We start from the raw sequence: 18,796 nt of genomic DNA on the forward strand, positions 1-18,796 counted from the left end.
TGCACTTCAAAAAGTACTCCATTAGCTGTAAAGCACTTTGAGACGTCCGGTGGTCGTGAAAGGCGCTATAGAAATGGAAGTCTTTCTTTCTTTTACCCTATCAAAGCCTTTCATTATTCCAAAGACCTCAATGAAATCACCCCTCAAACTACTAAACTCAAGGGAATACATGCCAGGTTTATTCAACCTATCCTCGTAATTTAACCCTTTAAGCCCCGGTATCATTCTGGTGAATCTGCGCTGCTTCCCCTCCAAGGCCAATATATCCTTCCTGACGTTCGGTGCTCAGAACTGAACACAGTATTTACGTTCTTCATTGGCTGTGAAGCACTTTGGGACGTCAGGTGGTCATGAAAGGCGCTATATAAATGAAAGTCTTTCTTTCTTTCAGTACTCCAGATGGGGTCTGACCAAGGCTTTGTACAACTGAAGCATCACTTCCTCACTTTTGTATTCAAAACCCCCTTGAGAGAAAGGCCAACATTCCATTATCCTTTCAGATTACTTTTTTGTACCCGTGCACCAGCTTTTAGTGAATTGTGTAATTGGACACTTAAATTTTTTTGCTCCTTCACAGCTCATAATCTCTCACCATTAAGAAAACATTCCAATTTGTCGTACTTGGATCCAAAGTGGATGACTGCACAGCTCCCCACATTGAACTCCATCTGCTCCTAAAACAGGCGCGAGGCTCCTTGAATGTGTAAATTAGAGGCCTAATGTCTGTTGAGGAACCCTTTTAGAAATTAATCTTTGATGAGCAGGACAGGGTTGAGAGGGCTGTCCTATGAGGAGAGATTGAGTAGATTGGGCCTATACTCTCTGGAGTTTAGAAGAATGAGAGGTGATCTCATTGAAACATATAAGATTCTGGAGGGGGATTGTCAGGGTAGATGCTGGGAGACTGTTTCCCCCTGGCTGGAGAATCTACAACTCAGGGGCGTAGTCTCAGGATAAGGGGTCGGAGATTTAAGACTGAGATGAGGAGGAATTCCTTCACTCAGAGGGTTGTAAATCTTTGGGATTCGCTACCCCAAAGGGCTGTGGATGCTGAAATGTTGAGTATATTCAAGGCTGAGATAGGTAGGTTTTTAGACTCTAGGGGAATCAAGGGGTAGGGGATCAGGCGGGAAAGTGGTGTTGAGGTCGAAAATCAGTCATGATTTTATTGAATGGCGGAGCAGGCTCGAGGGGCCGAATGGTCGACTCCTGCTCCTAATTTTTATGTTCTCATGTTCTTAAGACAGGCATCGGAGCCTGCCCTGCTCAAGCCATACATTCTCTTATTTTTATCTATCCTTTCTAAAATCTTCTGTGCACATTTATAATGGAAACAGCCCATTTTAACTTGCCATGATGTAGTTTCACCCTCCTGCCAGTGGTGGTGCTGCAGTGCCTCCATTTAGGGGACGGGTCATTGTGACCTGACATAGGCAGTTTCCATTATAAAATATGGACATGGGAATTTATAATGGAAAGGATTGGCAGGAATTGCGCACAGACATAAGATTTTTAATATATTACCAGTTGTTCTCCTGTGGAATTGCACATGATAATTGAAGAATATAGGCCGCTAAATTTGGCTCTTTTGCGCCTGCAGTTAGCTCCTCCGGGGGGCGCTAATGGGCTGCAAAGGGCTTAATGCCTGGGCGGGAGCCCCTGAGAAATTTGGCGGGGCACTAGCTGATAGCACCGTGACCTCACCGGTAGCGCCTCGGGCCGCTGTGCCACCGGCGATGATGTCATCGCTGTGCGCCATGACCCCTTAGCGCCCCACAGCAGAAATTCGATTGTGCCCCACGAGGCTGCCGCAGGCGGTGTCAGCACCAGCCTTGCGGGTCGTGAACCGGGCCGACCTCCGCTTGCAGGGCACTAATTAAAGGGAGGTGCGGCTGCAACCCGCGCCGCCATTTAATTTTTTTTGGCCGATCTTCAGGTCGGCCCTCCGTGGCGAGCCTTGGCGTGGTCCGTGTCCGACATTGCACAGCCTGGCACCGCGTCTCAGTGCTGGGCTGCAGCCACGGCACCACGGCGCCCTGGTGGTCTAGTGTGGGCCATCGGAGGCCCTGCAGAGCTCACAGTGTCCCTCCCCTTTAACGGAAGGGGAGGGGCGCTGAAATGCGTCAGCGCTACACGGAGCGTCCATGTAGCGCTACGGCGTTACCGCGCTTTGCGCCACCAACACCGCCCCGAGCGCTCAGCTTCCTCAACAGGACGGTACTTCCACGCCGGGCGCTAAATTTCTGGTGATAATTCGGTTACCGCCTCCAAACAGAACCGAATTTCACCCCCATAGTCTCTCCCTGACCTCCCTCTGCTGTCTTCATGTTGGTTCTCTCTCTCCCTCTTTCTCTTTTTCCTTCTTCTTCCCCTGCCCAACTCTTCTTTTTCCTTCTCTGTCATTTTTTTATTCTTTCCTTTTGGATGAGAGGCGGTGGTTGGTATGTCATGGGGCTGAGGTGGGAGTGGCGGCGGGGGGGAATGTAGCTCTTAGAGACTCTCTTCCCATCTCCTTCCCCAATCACTCATATTTTTCCCCACCACCATGCTCCCATGGTGTCTCATCCCCCTTCCAAACCACACTCTCACTGCCATCACCACCCCTACCTCTTCCTCTTTGACCTACCTGTTCAACCACCTACATTACAACAGTGACTACACTTCAAAAAGTATTTCATTGGTGCTTTAGGGCGTCCGATGGCCGTGAAAGATGCTATATAAATGCAAGTCTTCCTTTCTTCTTTTCTTTCTTATACCCCTCTTCCCCTAGCTACATTATCTACCTTTAGCTCCGCATTTTTCTTGGTATTATTCTCTTGCCTTTAATTATATTTCTTTTGTTACCTTTTTCAAATTCGAATTTCAACCTTCTCATGGTTTTCACCTTAATTCTCACCTAAATTCTAAAATTTAGTAAGTGTTACAACATTCTTACCTCAAAGCCTTCCAAATTTGGAAAGACAGACTGTGGATGGATGGGATTATGAATGGATCCATTTACTTGGAAGCACTTGATAACGTTTATCTCAGTTTCTGTAGTCTCTGGAGAAATCTTGTAACTAATTCCAGCTGGCTTTTCAAACCCATGCTGTAGAGTTATAACCTGGCCTGTAAGATTGGAAAGAATCTATTTATAACTATTTAAACTTTGAATCAAAAGTAGTAATAAGAAATGACAGCTGTGAGCAGATCACTATCAGGCCTATCACAGGCACATACTGAACCTCCACCTAGAAACTGTACGGGTCTTGTGACTCTTCATAGTAGAATCTTGGGGAACTAGAACAATTTAACAAGTAGCTACACTCCAAAAGTAATTACTTGTCTGGAAGATTATAAAAGAGTTTATACTTGAACTTGGCATGATAAAATCAATGTCTGCAGAAATTGCGGAATTAAAACCCGCACAATTTCTGCAAATTCCATCATGGCTACTCACTAGGAATCCCAAGGATTTAAACAAACTCATTGGGCCAGAACTTCGGGTCCCCACGGGTGAGTACGCACGGGGTACTCAATCGTAGGGCCAACGAAAGTGCCGGTTTCATGCATGCACTACGCATGTTCACAGGTGGTTCACAGGTCGAATGTGTGCACCGGAGAGGCAGCGCGTGCACATTGAACTTCCGTTTCTTTTCCAGGTTTCTCCGGGAGGGTGTCTCCAGCAGCTACGCTTTTAACAAGGTAAGTGGTGAATTAAGTAAAATTAAAACATTTTTTCCACAGGTTTATTATTATTAAATACTTTAAAGAAAGGTAAGTTTATTTTTAGCCCCGTTAAAAACTGTAATTAATTTTTTCAAAACTTTAAATTATTGTTTAAAATAGTTATTTTATGTAATTTATAGTTATTTTAAAAATGTGATTTTTTAAAAAAATTTATTTGAAATTATATTTATGTTTTAAAGGGGCCGAACTCTATTTCATAGATTTGACAGGTTTCCTGTCAAATCTATGAATAGAGATTCCCTGCTATGATTGGCTCTCCATGGCCCACGTGATCCCAGGGGATGCTTCGAACTAACTGCGCCCCTGGGATACACAAGCACTGCGCGCCGGCAGTTGGAGGAGGCCCAGGATTGGAATCCCACGCGGGCCCACAGCTCAACGGCTGGCGCGCTAGGTAAGTGCAGGTCGGGGGCTTACACCCGCGGGAAGCCTCCGACCCAAATTTCTGGCCCATTGGGCCGTATTTTGCGACCCCCACGGGTGCGTACATGCCCATAGGGGCCGCGCAAGGGCCGGGTTTAGGCGCGCGAAGCGCAGGCGCTGAAACCCGGCACTTGCGATCTGTCAAGAATCCTCTGATCCGCGGGGAGACGGGCCTCTGCGGGTGGAGAGTTGCACTATTTTCACAACTTCCGCCCGCTGAATGCCTGTCAAATTCTTACGCCTGGTAAGGCCTGCTTTTACCAGCGTAAGAATTTTAAAAAATAGAAAAATAAAATTTTATCACTCATTTATAAATTAAAAATATTCTTCAAAAAGGTAAGTTTATTTTTAGCCCTGTAAAAACGTTTCATTTTTCCCCCAAAAAAATTACATTTCTGTTTAAAATATTTAATTAAATGGCATTTTAATTAATTTTAAATATGTAATTTAAAACAAAAATGATTTCATGTGTTGGTGTATTTTTTAGGTGATCCCCATTCATACTTTTGACAGTTCTGTTCATACGGACCTGTCAAAAGTATGAATGGGGGATTCTCTTCTTTTATTGGTTGAGCCGGCCGACGTGATCCCAGGGGCGCCTACGCCCCCGAGATACGCGGGGCTCTGCCCGCGCAGACCCGGAGAGGCCCAGGAGTGCAAGCCGCCATTCTTCCCGGGCCACCAGGTACTTTGGTAAAAATTTTGCAGGTGGAAGCCACTGATCGCAAATGTTGGCCCATTGAGTACGGTCTGAATGACACTGATTCCTAGCACAATGTTTTCTTCTTTTCCTAAAATTCCCCATCTCCCTTTGTCATTCATCTATCGAGAAGTTGAGCAGGCAACTGACTCCCCCCAACCCTCTGTCACTGCTGTTCTGGGAAACTGTGTAAGATTGGCCAAGTTGACTTGCCCCTTAATTTACTCTTACCAGGAAGCAACGCAATTCTTTTTACCTGATACCTCCCTGACAATACAGCGAAGGTTGTGGGGAATAGGGAGCAAGTGCTGTCTTTATTTATGATTATAAATGGCCACTACTTGCTGATACTGCAATATTTTTAAAACAATTTTACCCATCCGCTGACACAAACTGGCAGGCTTTAATGAAATAATCTTGAGATGGCCAACAGCCTTGGCACAATCATGCATCAAGTTCAACAATTCTGAAGTTAACTAATTCTTATATACATATATAAAAAATATAGCGTCACTCTTAAATCTGCAAAAAAATAAAAACTTTGCAGTAAGTCTTCTCAGTCAGGCAGTTCCACATCATTCTCATTATCTATCAGTTGATTGGAACTCAAGGGGGAAATAACGTTGTTGCAGGAACAACTGGCTGACGGCAGGAATTTAGTCCCGTGAAAATCACAGGGAAAAATCCAACTGTGATAAATTTACTCTTAATTGTCACATAAACTTATGTCTCATTAACTCAAATATATGTTAATCCATCAGGACGAAACCTATACCGTGGTAATACTCAATGCGGCTGACATTCCCAGAGAGGTTGTACCAAGCTTCAAACGGTTCTTTAATCTCAGCGTAGGGCAATGACAGAACTCCTGTGAACAGATGTAAAAAATTTACTTTACTTTTACAGAAAAAAAAATCTTCCTTGCAACTGGAAGAAATTCAATATCCCGCACTTCTAAATGAACATTTAAAAAGGGATATTTTAAGATAAATATCTTGCAAGACATTCTGTTTTTTTTTATGAGGGAAGACCTCCATCTACTTTAAGTATAAATGTTCTGGCCTCTGCAAACCATTTGTCTATTCCAAAATGTTGACCCACTCCTAGGCCATTCTAAACTAGCTGTGAAGGAGGTCAGGGGAGTCGTTTGAACTGACTCTCCCTCCCTGTGGCTTCTGCGTAATACGTACCCACAGTGAGAAAGCTGAGATTAGGAATTCAGTGATGTGGCAGCTGAAGGCACAGAGTGATTTCCAACACTTACCCTTTGCTGCTCTGAGACATTGTACTACCATAATGTCTCAAGACATTGTACAAGGTTTGCATGAAATGGAGTGTCCCAAAAACCCAATTTGTTCTACCATTCCACTGGAATAAAAATTAAATAAAAGTAGAAGAACTGTACTGTCAAAATTACGCTGCAGGTGCAGCAACTATTACACCACAGAGCATCCAGAGAGTTGTGCGCTGTGGAGGTGAGTGATGGGTGCAAGTGTGGAGAGGTAAATATGTGAGGTGAGTGAAAAGTGATAGAAAATGTTTACTTACCTTTGTTTCTTCCTGCAGGCTTCAACAGTTGGGGAACCGGAGACTCCGGCATCTCCGCGGCAGAGATGACAGAATGGCTGCTGCATTCTCCAATGCAACAACCATCTAATTTCTGCTCAGCAGATAGGTTTGATGAGTCTTGAATACAAGAACTTATCAAACAACAGAGAATGTCCGTGTTTGAAGCTTCACTGAGCTGTCAAACGATGACAAGTCATCGGTCAAAAATTTTTGACAGATGAAACATCATACACTGACGTTCTTTTTAACTGGCTTCCCTTTAATTGGCCTGCTGAGCCCACTGGGCGGACAAGGTCAATCAAGGGAAAATAGCGTGGGTTGGCCACAAGTCAATGGAGGCGGGACTAAAACCCGACAAGCAGCCGTCCCGCCTCCAACGTGCCCCCATTTACAAAATCACCCCCCTGGTGTTGCAAAGTGTAAACCTACTAAACAAGCACACCGCTGCAGTACAGCAACATTACTCTTTAATTTCCTTTAAATCTATCAGCAGTTGACCACATTAGTGATACCACATGTTTTCCTGGTGTTGAATAAATATATGTTTTCATACAAGAACATAAGAACTTAAGAATTAGGAGCAGGAGTGGGCCAGACCACCATTCAATAAGATCATGGTTGATCTTTGATCTCAATTCCACTTTCCTGCCTGACCCACGTATCCCTTGATTCCCCAAGAGTCCAAAAATCTATCTTAGCCTTGAATATACTCAACGATTTAATATCTACAACCCTTTGGGGTAGAGAATTCCAAAGGTTCACAAACCTCTGAGTGAAGAAATTCCTCATCATCTCAGTCTTAAATGGCTAACCCTTTATTTAAAAAAAAAATAGTTCCTGGGATGTGGGCGTCGCAGGCAAGGCCAGCATTTATTGCCCATCCCTAATTGCCCTTGAGAAGGTGGTGGTGAGCCGCCTTCTTGAACCGCTGCAGTCCGTGTGGTGAAGGGACTCCCACAGTGCTGTTAGGGAGGGAGTTCCAGGATTTTGACCCAGCAACGATGAAGGAACGGTGATATATTTCCAAGTCAGGATGTTGTGTGACTTGGAGGGGAACTTGGAGGTGGTGGTGTTCCCATGCGCCTGCTGCCCTTGTCCTTCTAGGTGGAAGAGGTCGCGGGTTTGGGAGGTGCTGCCGAAGAAACCATGGGGTCGGCCATTTAAGGCTGAAACCATAATTACAGCCCCGGAGCTGTAGTGACAGAACGCAAAAGCACCCCACCTCTAAACTTTTAAAACAATTTTGCACTTTATCGCAAGAGGTTGATCCCATTTAGTTACTCTTATGTCACAGAGTAGAAACATATTCACACAACCCTCAAGATTGATGCCTAGGTGAAAGTAGTACACGGTACAGCAAAGGAAAGGTTTAAATATGTACCCCACTAGCACAATGGGCAAAAGACTAACTTCAATAAAAGGGCAAGGTCAGTCCAGGGTCGACATAGAACAATAGGGTTAAAGAATGTTAAAGAGCAATTAAAACGTCTCTCTCTCTCTTTTTCTCTCACACACTTAAGAATTGTCAGGACTTAGAGAAATGATTCGGTAATTCAATCTATATACAATCCAAAGTGTTGGACAGATACAAAGAAAAAACTAGCATGGTAAAAAATTAAACAGCAATGTTGAAAATATGCAACATGTCCACCAGCACCTGTACAGAGACAATGGCCTTCCTTAGAAAGTTCTGATGAAGGAGCTCGGTCTGAACCTTGAGAGATCTTCATTCTCCGCAGGTGCTGGTGGACCTGCGGTGTATTTCCAGTATTTCCAGTTTTGTCATGTTTGTACCATACCTGAAACATGGTAGACATCCGGCAATGTGGGTGCTTTCATCCAAGACTTGGCTTCAAAGACTACGTCGGAAAATATATTTAACAAAAACAGTTACAGAAACATGCGAGGGTGCAATTAGATACTTTAACATCGATTTATTGCATTTTTCCGGTGACCTGACTATGTTCTATACAAGCTAAATAATACTGAAATTGCATTGAATGAAGAGTTTCCATAATGTGTTGTATAAACAGGCAACTATACAGATTTACAACAGCGAGTCTTCAGATATATGCAGACAAACAGGGTCACATTCCAATCACAATACAACAACTATACTGTACTCCTTATTAAATATGTGGAAATACAGGAAGGTGCAAGTATCTCGCGGTTAGGAGCTGGAATTCTCCCGTCCCTCCCTCCCTCCCATCCGCAAAACAACCTGTCCCACCTGGAAACTGTTCAAAAACGACAAATAAATGCTCAAATACACCAGCGTACATTCGGAAAATGATTGAACTTCGAGATATACACAGTCTCATTCCAGATAGCAAAAGAGTCAAACTGGTCCACTCAGGACTGTCCACTTCACACAACAATCACAAAGTTAACTTTGCAGAATGATTTAGTTAGCCTTAAACGAGACTGGGTGTCAAACTGGCAGTCGGGCTTGCCCACCGAACCCCAGTGAGAGCCGCAATGCACAACCACAGCCGCCGCCTGCTTTCAGTACCTGTGACGGAGCTCAGCAAGATGATGCCGAGCCAGAGCTCCACAAATCCCATGTCTCCGCTGTGACTCCACTGAACTCGAGTGCAGCAGTGAGCCCGGAGCTGGCAGGTGGTCACTTCCCCCAGGGCGGTGCTTATAACCAGTTATTGGTGAGAACTGGGTCAGGCTGGAACTGTGCAACTCTGACAGTCACTGGGGGGGGAGGAAGATTCTGCTGGTCATAGGCTGGGTGTGTGATGTGGGAGAGCTCTGGATAAAGCTGGACCCATGTTTTTTTTTAGTCGTTCCTGGCAAGGCCAGCATTTATTGCCCATCCCTAGTTGCCCTCGAGAAGGTGGTGGTGAGCCACCTTCTTGAACCGCTGCAGTCCGTGTGGTGAAGGTGCTCCCACAGTGCTGTTAGGGAGGGAGTTCCAGGATTTTGACCCAGTGACGATGAAGGAACGGCCGATATATTTCCAAGTCAGGAAGTGTGTGACTTGGAGGGGAACTTGGAGGTGGTGGTGTTCCCATGCGCCTGCTGCCCTTGTCCTTCTAGGTGGTAGAGGTCGCGGGTTTGGGAGGTGCTGCCGAAGAAGCCTTGGCGAGTTGCTGCAGTGCATTTTGTAGATGGTATACACTGCAGCTAATCTCACAACAAACACAAGCAACGTCCCATTTCACGATGCTGCATTGTAATTGTGTTTGCAATTTTCCAGTATTTCCTGCCTGATTTCTGTTTGCATTAAAAACAATTCCTCAAGTTGTCGCTTTCCAGATCTTGGAGTATTGGTCCACATTGCTGAAACCAACTTTTGCCAAGTTACAGAGCCAGACTGTTTGGGCTGGGCTGCGATGGCTCCCATATTCAAATAGTCTCCTGATACCGTTAAGGCCTACGTCGGAGTAATGAGCATCTGGGCAAGGTCTCAGCAAACACTGCCAAGGGAACGTTACTGAGGCAAGGAATCACTGCCTTCAGGAGAAGAAGAAAGGTAAGGGGAGGAAATTGATGAGCGAATGAGGGAAAAGTAATAATGGTATAAAGTGGTATACATTTTGCAAAAATCTTAAACTCCAAACAACAAAACCTGGTACTGCAATAGAAAACTTAATAATATTATTCTGCATTCCTACTAAATGAATACATCAGATAAATAATGTATAATAATCAGATAAGTGTAAAAATGATTGTTTCTACACAAGGATTGACTATTTTAATGTGGTGCTTATAATCACCTATTTTATAGTTTCTCCTTCCAATCATTCACTTGTATCATTTGTTATTCGATTTGTTAGAATGTTTTAGGTGAACTCACATCCACTTCAATACAATTTCCTGTTCTCTACGGGTTAAAATTGAATAAAACCGATTGATTGAAAAAAAAAGTTCAATTAATTACTCGTCGAATAAAATCAAATAATGTAGTCTGCAGACAGAAAATGCACTCAGACTAACTCTCTGGCCTTGGTGAAGGGAACAAAATGTAAGTCCGAGTATTGTAATCGGGGCAGGGAGATTTTCTTGCCATGTGTTTACATTCTGATGCTGCAGCCCACAGACAACAACATCTGGCATTGATATAGCACCTTTAACACGGAAAACATCCCAAGGTGATTCTCCTTTCATTTGGCCCAAAGTTCAAGATGGCAAATTGAGATAATTGAGTAGCGTTATTGTACATAGTGACTCAGTAAACTGCACTGAATAGGCACAGCACATAGAAGCATTTTAACACGTGCAACAAAGTCCTTTTTAATTCAAAGAAAGAAAGACCTGCATTTATAGAGCACCGGACACCCCAAAGCGCTTTACAGCCAATGAAGTACTTTTTGAAGTGTAGTCACTGTTGTCATGTCGCAATGCAGCAGCCAATTTGTGCACAGCAAGCTCCCACAAACAGCAATAATGACCAGATAATCTGTGTTAGTGATGTTGATTGAGGGATAAATATTGTCCAGGACACCGGGGAGAACTCCCCTGCTCTTCTTCGAAATAGTGGCCGTGGGATCTTTTACATCCACCCGAGAGAGCAGACGGGGCCTCGGATTAATGTCTCATCTGAAAAACGGCTCCTCCGACAGTGCAGCACTCCCTCAACACTGCAGCGTAAGCCTAGATTTCTGTGCGCAGGTCTCTGGAGTGGGATTTGAACCCACAACCTTCTGACTCAGAGATGAGAGGGTGCTGCCCACTGTGCCACACCTGACAAAGGGTACCATTATGAAGAAGTATTAATAATGAAGGGACGGGACATTTAAGCACAGCTCTCAGGAGCCTGTGAAGTGCTTTGGGAAGCCCTGAGGACATGAAAGGTGCTGCATAAATGCAAGTCTTTCTTTCTTTTTACTGCTCTTTCGCTGTTCCCGTTCTACCTCCTTATGCAACCAGAAAATCTCCTGCAGGTGATTCACCCACCCACCGCTGCCTCTTGCCAAGTTCACATTAAGGCTTCTATCTCTGACCCTTGTGTTACGTACATTGTGACGTAAGAAAACTACTAAGCACTTGGTTTGAGTATAAAACAAGGCTTTAATCAACTGTTTCACAACCATGAGCTCTAGTTACATCACTAGTTCCTGGTTACAAAAATGTCCTGAGCAAGCTGCGCCCACGCCCGAGTATTTGTACTTTCCTTGGATGGCGCCACCAGCTGGTCGCCCAGTGTTACCTCATGAGTCATTTCTACATGAATGGTAAGATTCATGACACAGTGTGCAAGACCACAAGAGACTGATGAGTAATGCATTGAAAGTTTCACATCTATCTGCACTTCCTGGCAACTTTTTCCATTATAAATTCCTGTGGCCACATTTCTAATGGAAACTGTGGAAACTAGTCATGCTGTGATTACATCCTCCTCACAGTGGTGACTCTGCAGCCCCACCACTGGCAGGAGGGTATAATGACAGCATGACAAGTTTAATAGACAGTTTCCATTATAAATGTGGCCATAGCAATTTATTATGGAAATGTAAAAATAAGGACAGACTGCAAGGGCCCCGATTTTAACTCCAGGTGGATTCCCCGCTCAGGCCTGAGTTAAAATTGCAGTCAAGTCTCAATGAAGCCACCGGGCTGCAACATGCATGTATGTAAAGAAGGACCCTGTTGGCTCTGGGCGCGTGGTCCTTGCTGCCTGCTCAGGAGAAGCGGGTTAAAATTGCAGATCTTGCAATCATGGCAACTTTCGGACAGGTAAGAGCCAAGGCTGATTTTAACTACTCCACCCGCCAGGTTTCTGCTGAGCGAGTAGGGAATAAATCACCCCCATTATGACTTTAAAGTGGGGACTCAATTATGTCAGTATGCCCTGGTCCAATTATCCTCTGACCTCGCTTCACCTGAAGCTACCCTTGGCCTTGACACTCCACGTGCAATACCGTCGGTGATCAATAAATATATATACGCTGATGATGCCTAATTTTACCTCTATGCCACCACCCTCAACTTCATGACTGTTACTCTGTCTGACTGCTTGTTCAACATCAAGTTGTGGATGAGGACTAAGTCTCTCCAGCTCCACACTGGCAGGCTGCAGCCCTGAAGCCATCCTGCTCAGCTTCCACCACAAACTCCCGCAACTGCCTCACTTCCCTGGAATGCTTTTTCAGGCTGAGCTTAGCTTCACTTCAAACCCCTATCTATCACTAAAATTGCCTAATTTCACCCCTGTAACCTTGTTGGTTTCTGCCCCTACCTCAACAACCACCATTGCTGAAACTCTTATCAATGCCTTTATTAACGCCAGGCTTGACTTCTCCAACTCTGTCCTCATTGGCACAAGGTTGTCCAAATTTCTGTTATCCACTTCCAAACTCGCTCTGTCTCACTCCCATCTCACTCCTGCCCTTGCCAATTACTACTGGCTCCTCATCCCCTGACATATTGACTTCATCAATATCCTCATTATTACTTATCAATCATCCCATAACCTCATACCATGCTTTACTTGCAATTTCCTTTAGGCCTACGTCCCAGTTTGAACCCTCCACTCTTCTGACTCAGGCCTACTCTACATCCCTCCTTTGGCTACCATAGCACTGTGCTCTGTAACTCTCTTCCTTAGGCCACCTACCTCCAAGTCACACACCATCCTGACTTGGAAATATATCGGCTGTTCCTTCATCATCGCTGGGTCAAAATCCTGGAACTCCCTCCCTAACAGCACTGTGGGAGTACCTTCACCACAGGGACTGCAGCGGTTCAAGAAGGTGGCTCACCACCACCTTCTCGAGGGCAATTAGGGATGGGCAATAAATGCTGGCCTTGCCAACGATACCCACATCACATGAACGCATAAAAAAGTCTCCCCACCTTTAAAAGCCTCTTTACTCACCTAACTCTTCCTTGTTCCTGATGATGTGCTATAGAAATGTTAATTTCAGTTTCATACTGCATTCTCCAAGTCACCTTCTTCCTACATGCAAAAATACAGTTTTCTTGCTCCCATAAAGAGATGTGTGAGGTGCTGCTAGTGAATATCTCTTTACACAGGTGGAGAAATGAGCAGGACTCCAGAAACAGAGGTAGAATCAGGCAGAGCATTTACAGTATTCTTGAGGAATGCCAGCATGAATCTACAGGCCAGCTCACCGTGTATACATGTGCAGACTTATAAGTCATTATAAGCCTCCTTGAAAAAGTGTAACATCTCCACCGACACCTGGGAATCCCTGGCCCAAGACCGCACAAAGTGGAGGAGAAGCATCCGGGAAGGCGCCGAACACCTCAAGTCTCTTCGCCGGGAGCCAAGCGGAAGCCAAGCGCAAACAGCGGAAGGAGCGCACGTCAACCCAAGCACCCCACCCACCCGCCCCTTCAACCACCATCTGCCCCACCTGTGACAGAGACTGCAGGTCCCGCATTGGACTCATCAGTCACCTGAGAACTCATTTTTAATGCGGAAGCAAGTCATCCTCGGTTCTGAGGGACTGCCTAAAAAGAAGAAGAAGTATAAGTCATTGTGGCAGATGCATGTTCAATAGAAAAGCGACTATGGAATTGCTGTGAATTTTTAATGTAAATGGGAGAGCTTCACTGAATTTGGCAATGAAAACACTAATTCTGAGTCCAGTTTAAGCATAGTTAATTCCTTCCTGTCTCGTAGAAGATTGTCCTCATCTGGTAATGATGTATTTGTTGAGTAACACAGTTCTATAGCTTTTTATTTTACGGACTGCCTCTCCGTGTTTCTTCTGACTGATCTGCTTATGTTGCTGACTGCTTATCATTTCACCAGCATTGTACTTTGAATTTTTCTATGTTCTTTTCACTAATTACATTCCATGTTCTTACCAGATAATTTTTGATATAATTCAGGGTCTTTTTATGCTTTGTCTGGAAAGACTAATCCTTTCTGTTGCAAAGAATAAAATTGTTAAGAGTTCTTCCACTGGGTAATATGTGTAACCTCAAATAATTTATAGGAATTGATACGATATGAGCTGAAGCAAAACTAGTCTAACCTGTTTAGAACTATACCGAACCAAACCAAACCATACCAAACCAAACCAAGCCATACTAAACCAAACCAAGCCATACCAAACCAAACCAAATCATACCAAACCAAACCAAACCAAATCATACCAAACCAAACCAAACCAAATCATATCAAACCAAACCAAGTCATACCAAACCAAACCAAGCCATACCAAACCAAACCAAGCCATACCAAGCCATATCAAACCAAACCAAGCCATACCAAACCAAACCAAATAATACCAAACCAAACCAAGCCATACCAAACCAAACCAAACCAAGCCATACCAAACCAAACCAAGCCATACCAAACCATACCAAACCAAATCAAACCAAGCCATACCAAACCAAACTAAGCCAAATCATACCAAACCAAGCCATACCAAACCAATCCAAACCAAACCAAGCTATACCAAGCCATACCAAACCAATCCAAACCAAACCAAGCCATACCAAACCAAACCAAACCAAATCAAACCAAACCAAATCATACCAAACCAAACCAAACCAAATCATATCAAACCAAACCAAGTCATACCAAACCAAACCAAACCAAGCCATACCAAACCAAACCAAGCCATACCAAGCCATACCAAACCAAACCAAGCCATACCAAACCAAACCAAATAATACCAAACCAAACCAAGCCATACCAAACCAAACCAAACCAAACCAAGCCATACCAAACCAAACCAAACCAAGCCAAACCAAACCAAACCAAGCCATACCAAACCATACCAAACCAAATCAAACCAAGCCATACCAAACCAAACTAAACCAAATCATACCAAACCAAGCCATACCAAACCAATCCAAACCAAACCAAGCTATACCAAGCCATACCAAACCAATCCAAACCAAGCCATACCAAACCAAACCAAACCAAACCAAACCAAATCAAACCAAACCAAACCAAACCAAACCAAACATTCATTAGTTTACCAACAGCCTAAACTAAACATGCAAAATGATACAATAGTGCATGCAAAATTAAAATTGATATATTAATTGTACAATACATGTTAGACTCACGTGGATTACAGAAACTTGACAAAATAGCCGACTCACTTTAAAAATATTAAGAAATTATAGAAAGACATCCCACAGCAGTAATTAATGGAGGGACCAAAAAAAATAGAAAATCAGACACAGTGAAGCTGCAGACAGGAAATATAAATGTCCCTTGGCTCTGATAGGAAATGTATTTGATGGCATGGCAGGTTGACAATGCTTGAACTCCACCACAGCGAAAGATGCATATTTGGGAAAATGTTTGGTGGCCAGTGGTGAAAGAACAAATAGATTCTGTGCAATATTTTAATGGCCTTTTGGGGCTGATTCAAAATTATTATAAATTCATCAATATAGAACACAGATGTATTTGATGCGCACATATTGTGATGGCCCAGAATTTATAGAAGAATTCTTTGACTTAGGGTCAAATAAGCAAGCCTTTTAAAAAATCATTTTTATTAATTTTCCATTTTGAAAGCCAGGTTCAATCGCTAGTCTGCGCTGAGTTAACTGTTCTTAACCTGGTTGTGATAGGAGCACTATAACTGGCACATCCTCATCAACTTCCCATTCCTCCGGCTCCCTTGTGCTCTGTGAATCATCCTTCCGGGTGAAAGTATATGGGCACTGTCAGCACTCAGGGTCTAGAGAAGGGTGGGAATTGGCTGGGAATTCCCTTGGAGCTGCTCCCGCTCTAGCTCCATAACTTCGCCAGTAGTGTGGCCATGAAGGTGATGACTAGACTCAACCTTTATGGCACAGGCTCATTTCAGGCAGCCAGAATGGGATCAGTCCAGGCAGGCATTCGTCAGGTGGCTGACGCACCCTACAGGACAACAGGGGGGTTTGATTGCCTTTGGCATCACAGCAAAGCAGCATTGAGATAGGACCGTCCTTTTTTACAGGCTTGTTGGGCATCTCAAGGTCCAGGGTGCAATAGGCGGCACCCACACTGCTTTCCGAACTCCTGTGGAAAAGCCCCTTCCACTCCCTGAATATATAGATTGTGTATGACAATATGCAAGGAATCCTACACATCAACGCTAGGAGTTGTCACAATGCATTCATACTTTGAAATTCGTCCCTCCCTGTTCTCTTCATGGATGAAAATCATGTTAATGAGTGCCTGTGGGTGACAAAGCCTACCTCCTGCTCCCGTGGATGAAGACCCAAGTAAAAATATACAACACAGCATCAGACACACTCCTCCACAGGTGTGGTCATCGAGAGGACCATAAGGATCTTAAATGGACACTTCTGTTGCCTAGACAGGTTGGGAGGGGCTCTGCAATACGCTCCAGGTCAGGTGTCATGCATAGTTGTAGCCTGCTGTACCCTAAACAACTTTGCCATATAAAAGCTCAGGGCTTGGGAATAGTAAGGAGGCAACCCTAGCTGATTTGGAGGCAGAAATACATGGAGGAGCACATCACGATGAGTGACGTAAGAAAACTACTAGGCACTTGGTCTAAGCGTTAAACAAAGCTTTAATCAACTGTTTTACAACATGGAGGTCTAGTTGTGTCTTTCACTAGTTCCTGTTAAGAATGTCCTGCGCAAGCTGGGCCCGTGCCCGAGTATTTATGCTCTCCCTGGACAGCGCCACCTGTAGGCCGCTCAGTATTATTTCATAAGTCTTTCTTTCATGAATGACTGTTTCATGTCAATGAGCTTCACTCAAAGGACTCTTCAGTGATGGCTGCAAGCAGAATCAGAGTACATCTAATCACTGAATTCTTCTCTTCTGTTTAACACAGTCTGCCTTTGCCACAAGTGCCTTACCTCCTTCAAATGCAAGAACAATTCACTACCCATCCTCGAACATGACAACGTGTCAACGTGCTTTGGAAGCGTAGACACCAACTGGTCCCTGGCCACTTCGTAGGTGGAGGTGTACTGCAGATACACAAACAGCTGACACACGCATCGTTGCTGTACCATCGGCAAGATGCACTGCAGCAACTCGCCAAGGCTTCTTCGGCAGCAACTCCCAAACCGATGACCTCTACCGCCTAGAAGGACAAGGGCAGCAGGTGCATGGAAACACCACCACCTCCAGGTTCCCCTCCAAGTCACATACGGTCCTGACTTGGAAATACGTCGCCATTCCTTCATCATTAAGGTGTCCTGGCCAATATTTCTTTCTTTCTTTCTTTCTTTCTTTTTCTTTTTCTCTCTCTCAACTTCCCATTCCTCCGGCTCCCTTGTGCTTTGTGAATCATCCTTCTGGGTGAAAGTATATGAGCTGGGAGTGAGAAGGCAAGTGATGTAGTGGGTGATATTGATGGTGTTAAGGCTGAGGAACATAGATGCTCCAGAGACTCCTGTGTGGCCTTTCTTCATCATCCTCTTCCTCTTCATTATAGTCATCATCATAGTTGTTGAGGAAGAAATTTTTTCCATGTTGCACCTCATCATCATCTTTCTCCTCTTCATCATCCTCTGCCCCCTGTTGCTGTGTTGGATCTGCAGAAAGGGACCGTATAAGCTAAGGATGGGTGATCATTACCCCCTTGGCATTAAGGAAAGTGAGAAGGGGGTGCGAGCTTGTGGCTGTGTGGTGTTTAATAGGGATGCCATGGCGATAGTGCTGGCATTAAATCAGTAACCTGCTGCCAGCACTATGCACCTGACCTCGCCAACTCCCATGGCATGGGCAGAGTGCTTCCCCATAAGCTCCATGACCATCTCTTTGTAGACCGTGTGATGTTTCAGGTTGGGGTTGACATGCCACCATCAGTGGCTTGCCTCTCGCGGGCATTGTGTGCCATTTTCTCCCACTGAGGGGAAGGCTAGCACTAGACTGTCTACCACATGGCATGGGAGAACTGAAGTAAGAGATGTGGTGGCATCACCCTGTTAAATAGAAGGAAGGAGTTTTAGGTGCCTGCATGTGATTGCTGTGAGGGGAAGATATGTAGACATACTGTGAGATCCAGCATTCGATTCACCCACCCCCGCCCCCCACCTTAATCAGAGTGCATTGTGGAGGGTTAATTGTACAGCTGTTAGCTTCAGAGAGTGAAAAGTGTGCTTGAATCTTTTGTGGCACTGGTCTGAAATGCGAAAAGCCAGGCTAGTGTTTCTGCTAGAAGCCTTCTGATAAAACCTCTTCGAATCCAAGAGGCTATAAATATATTTTTTGTATTCCTTTAATTTTATTTATTGGTACCCAAAACAATCGGTAACCTTGATAGCGCAGAGATACTTACAAAGCTGCATAACTCAGGGTCAGGAGACTGCAGAGCATTTTGATAAGCCATTTAGCACAAGGTTCAACATAGCAAATGGAGATAATTGGATATGGTTACAGCATACAACGACAAAACAAACTGCACTGAATGGGCACTCCGAGGCAAGAGAGTTGGCCCTCAGTGCTGGTGCCACCAC

At 44.5% G+C, this 18,796-nt stretch overlaps 1 protein-coding gene across 3 annotated transcripts in view; it reads right to left on the reverse strand.

Moving 5' to 3' along the window:
- The window catches only part of LOC147103420 (digestive cysteine proteinase 1-like), a 47,908-nt gene extending 38,838 nt beyond the window's left edge, over positions 1-9,070 (reverse strand). Inside the window, exons 1-4 of one of the 3 annotated variants that reach the window (XM_085962990.1) lie at positions 8,934-9,070; positions 8,221-8,280; positions 5,628-5,720; positions 2,936-3,108 (exon numbers count right to left, since the gene is read on the reverse strand). In XM_085962990.1, the coding sequence (XP_085819116.1) occupies positions 2,936-3,108; positions 5,628-5,720; positions 8,221-8,280; positions 8,934-8,985 (378 nt within the window). In that variant the 5' untranslated portion in view covers positions 8,986-9,070. The remainder of the gene's footprint in view (positions 1-2,935; positions 3,109-5,627; positions 5,721-8,220; positions 8,281-8,933) is intronic. The other 2 variants (XM_085962988.1, XM_085962989.1) reach the window with 2 other exon arrangements.
- Positions 9,071-18,796: the final 9,726 nt, after the last annotated feature.

The sequence above is a fragment of the Somniosus microcephalus genome, chromosome 20 (genome assembly GCF_052327205.1).
Source record: "Somniosus microcephalus isolate GS21.2 chromosome 20, FLI_Smic_1.0, whole genome shotgun sequence".
NCBI classification, from domain to species: Eukaryota; Metazoa; Chordata; class Chondrichthyes; order Squaliformes; family Somniosidae; genus Somniosus; species Somniosus microcephalus.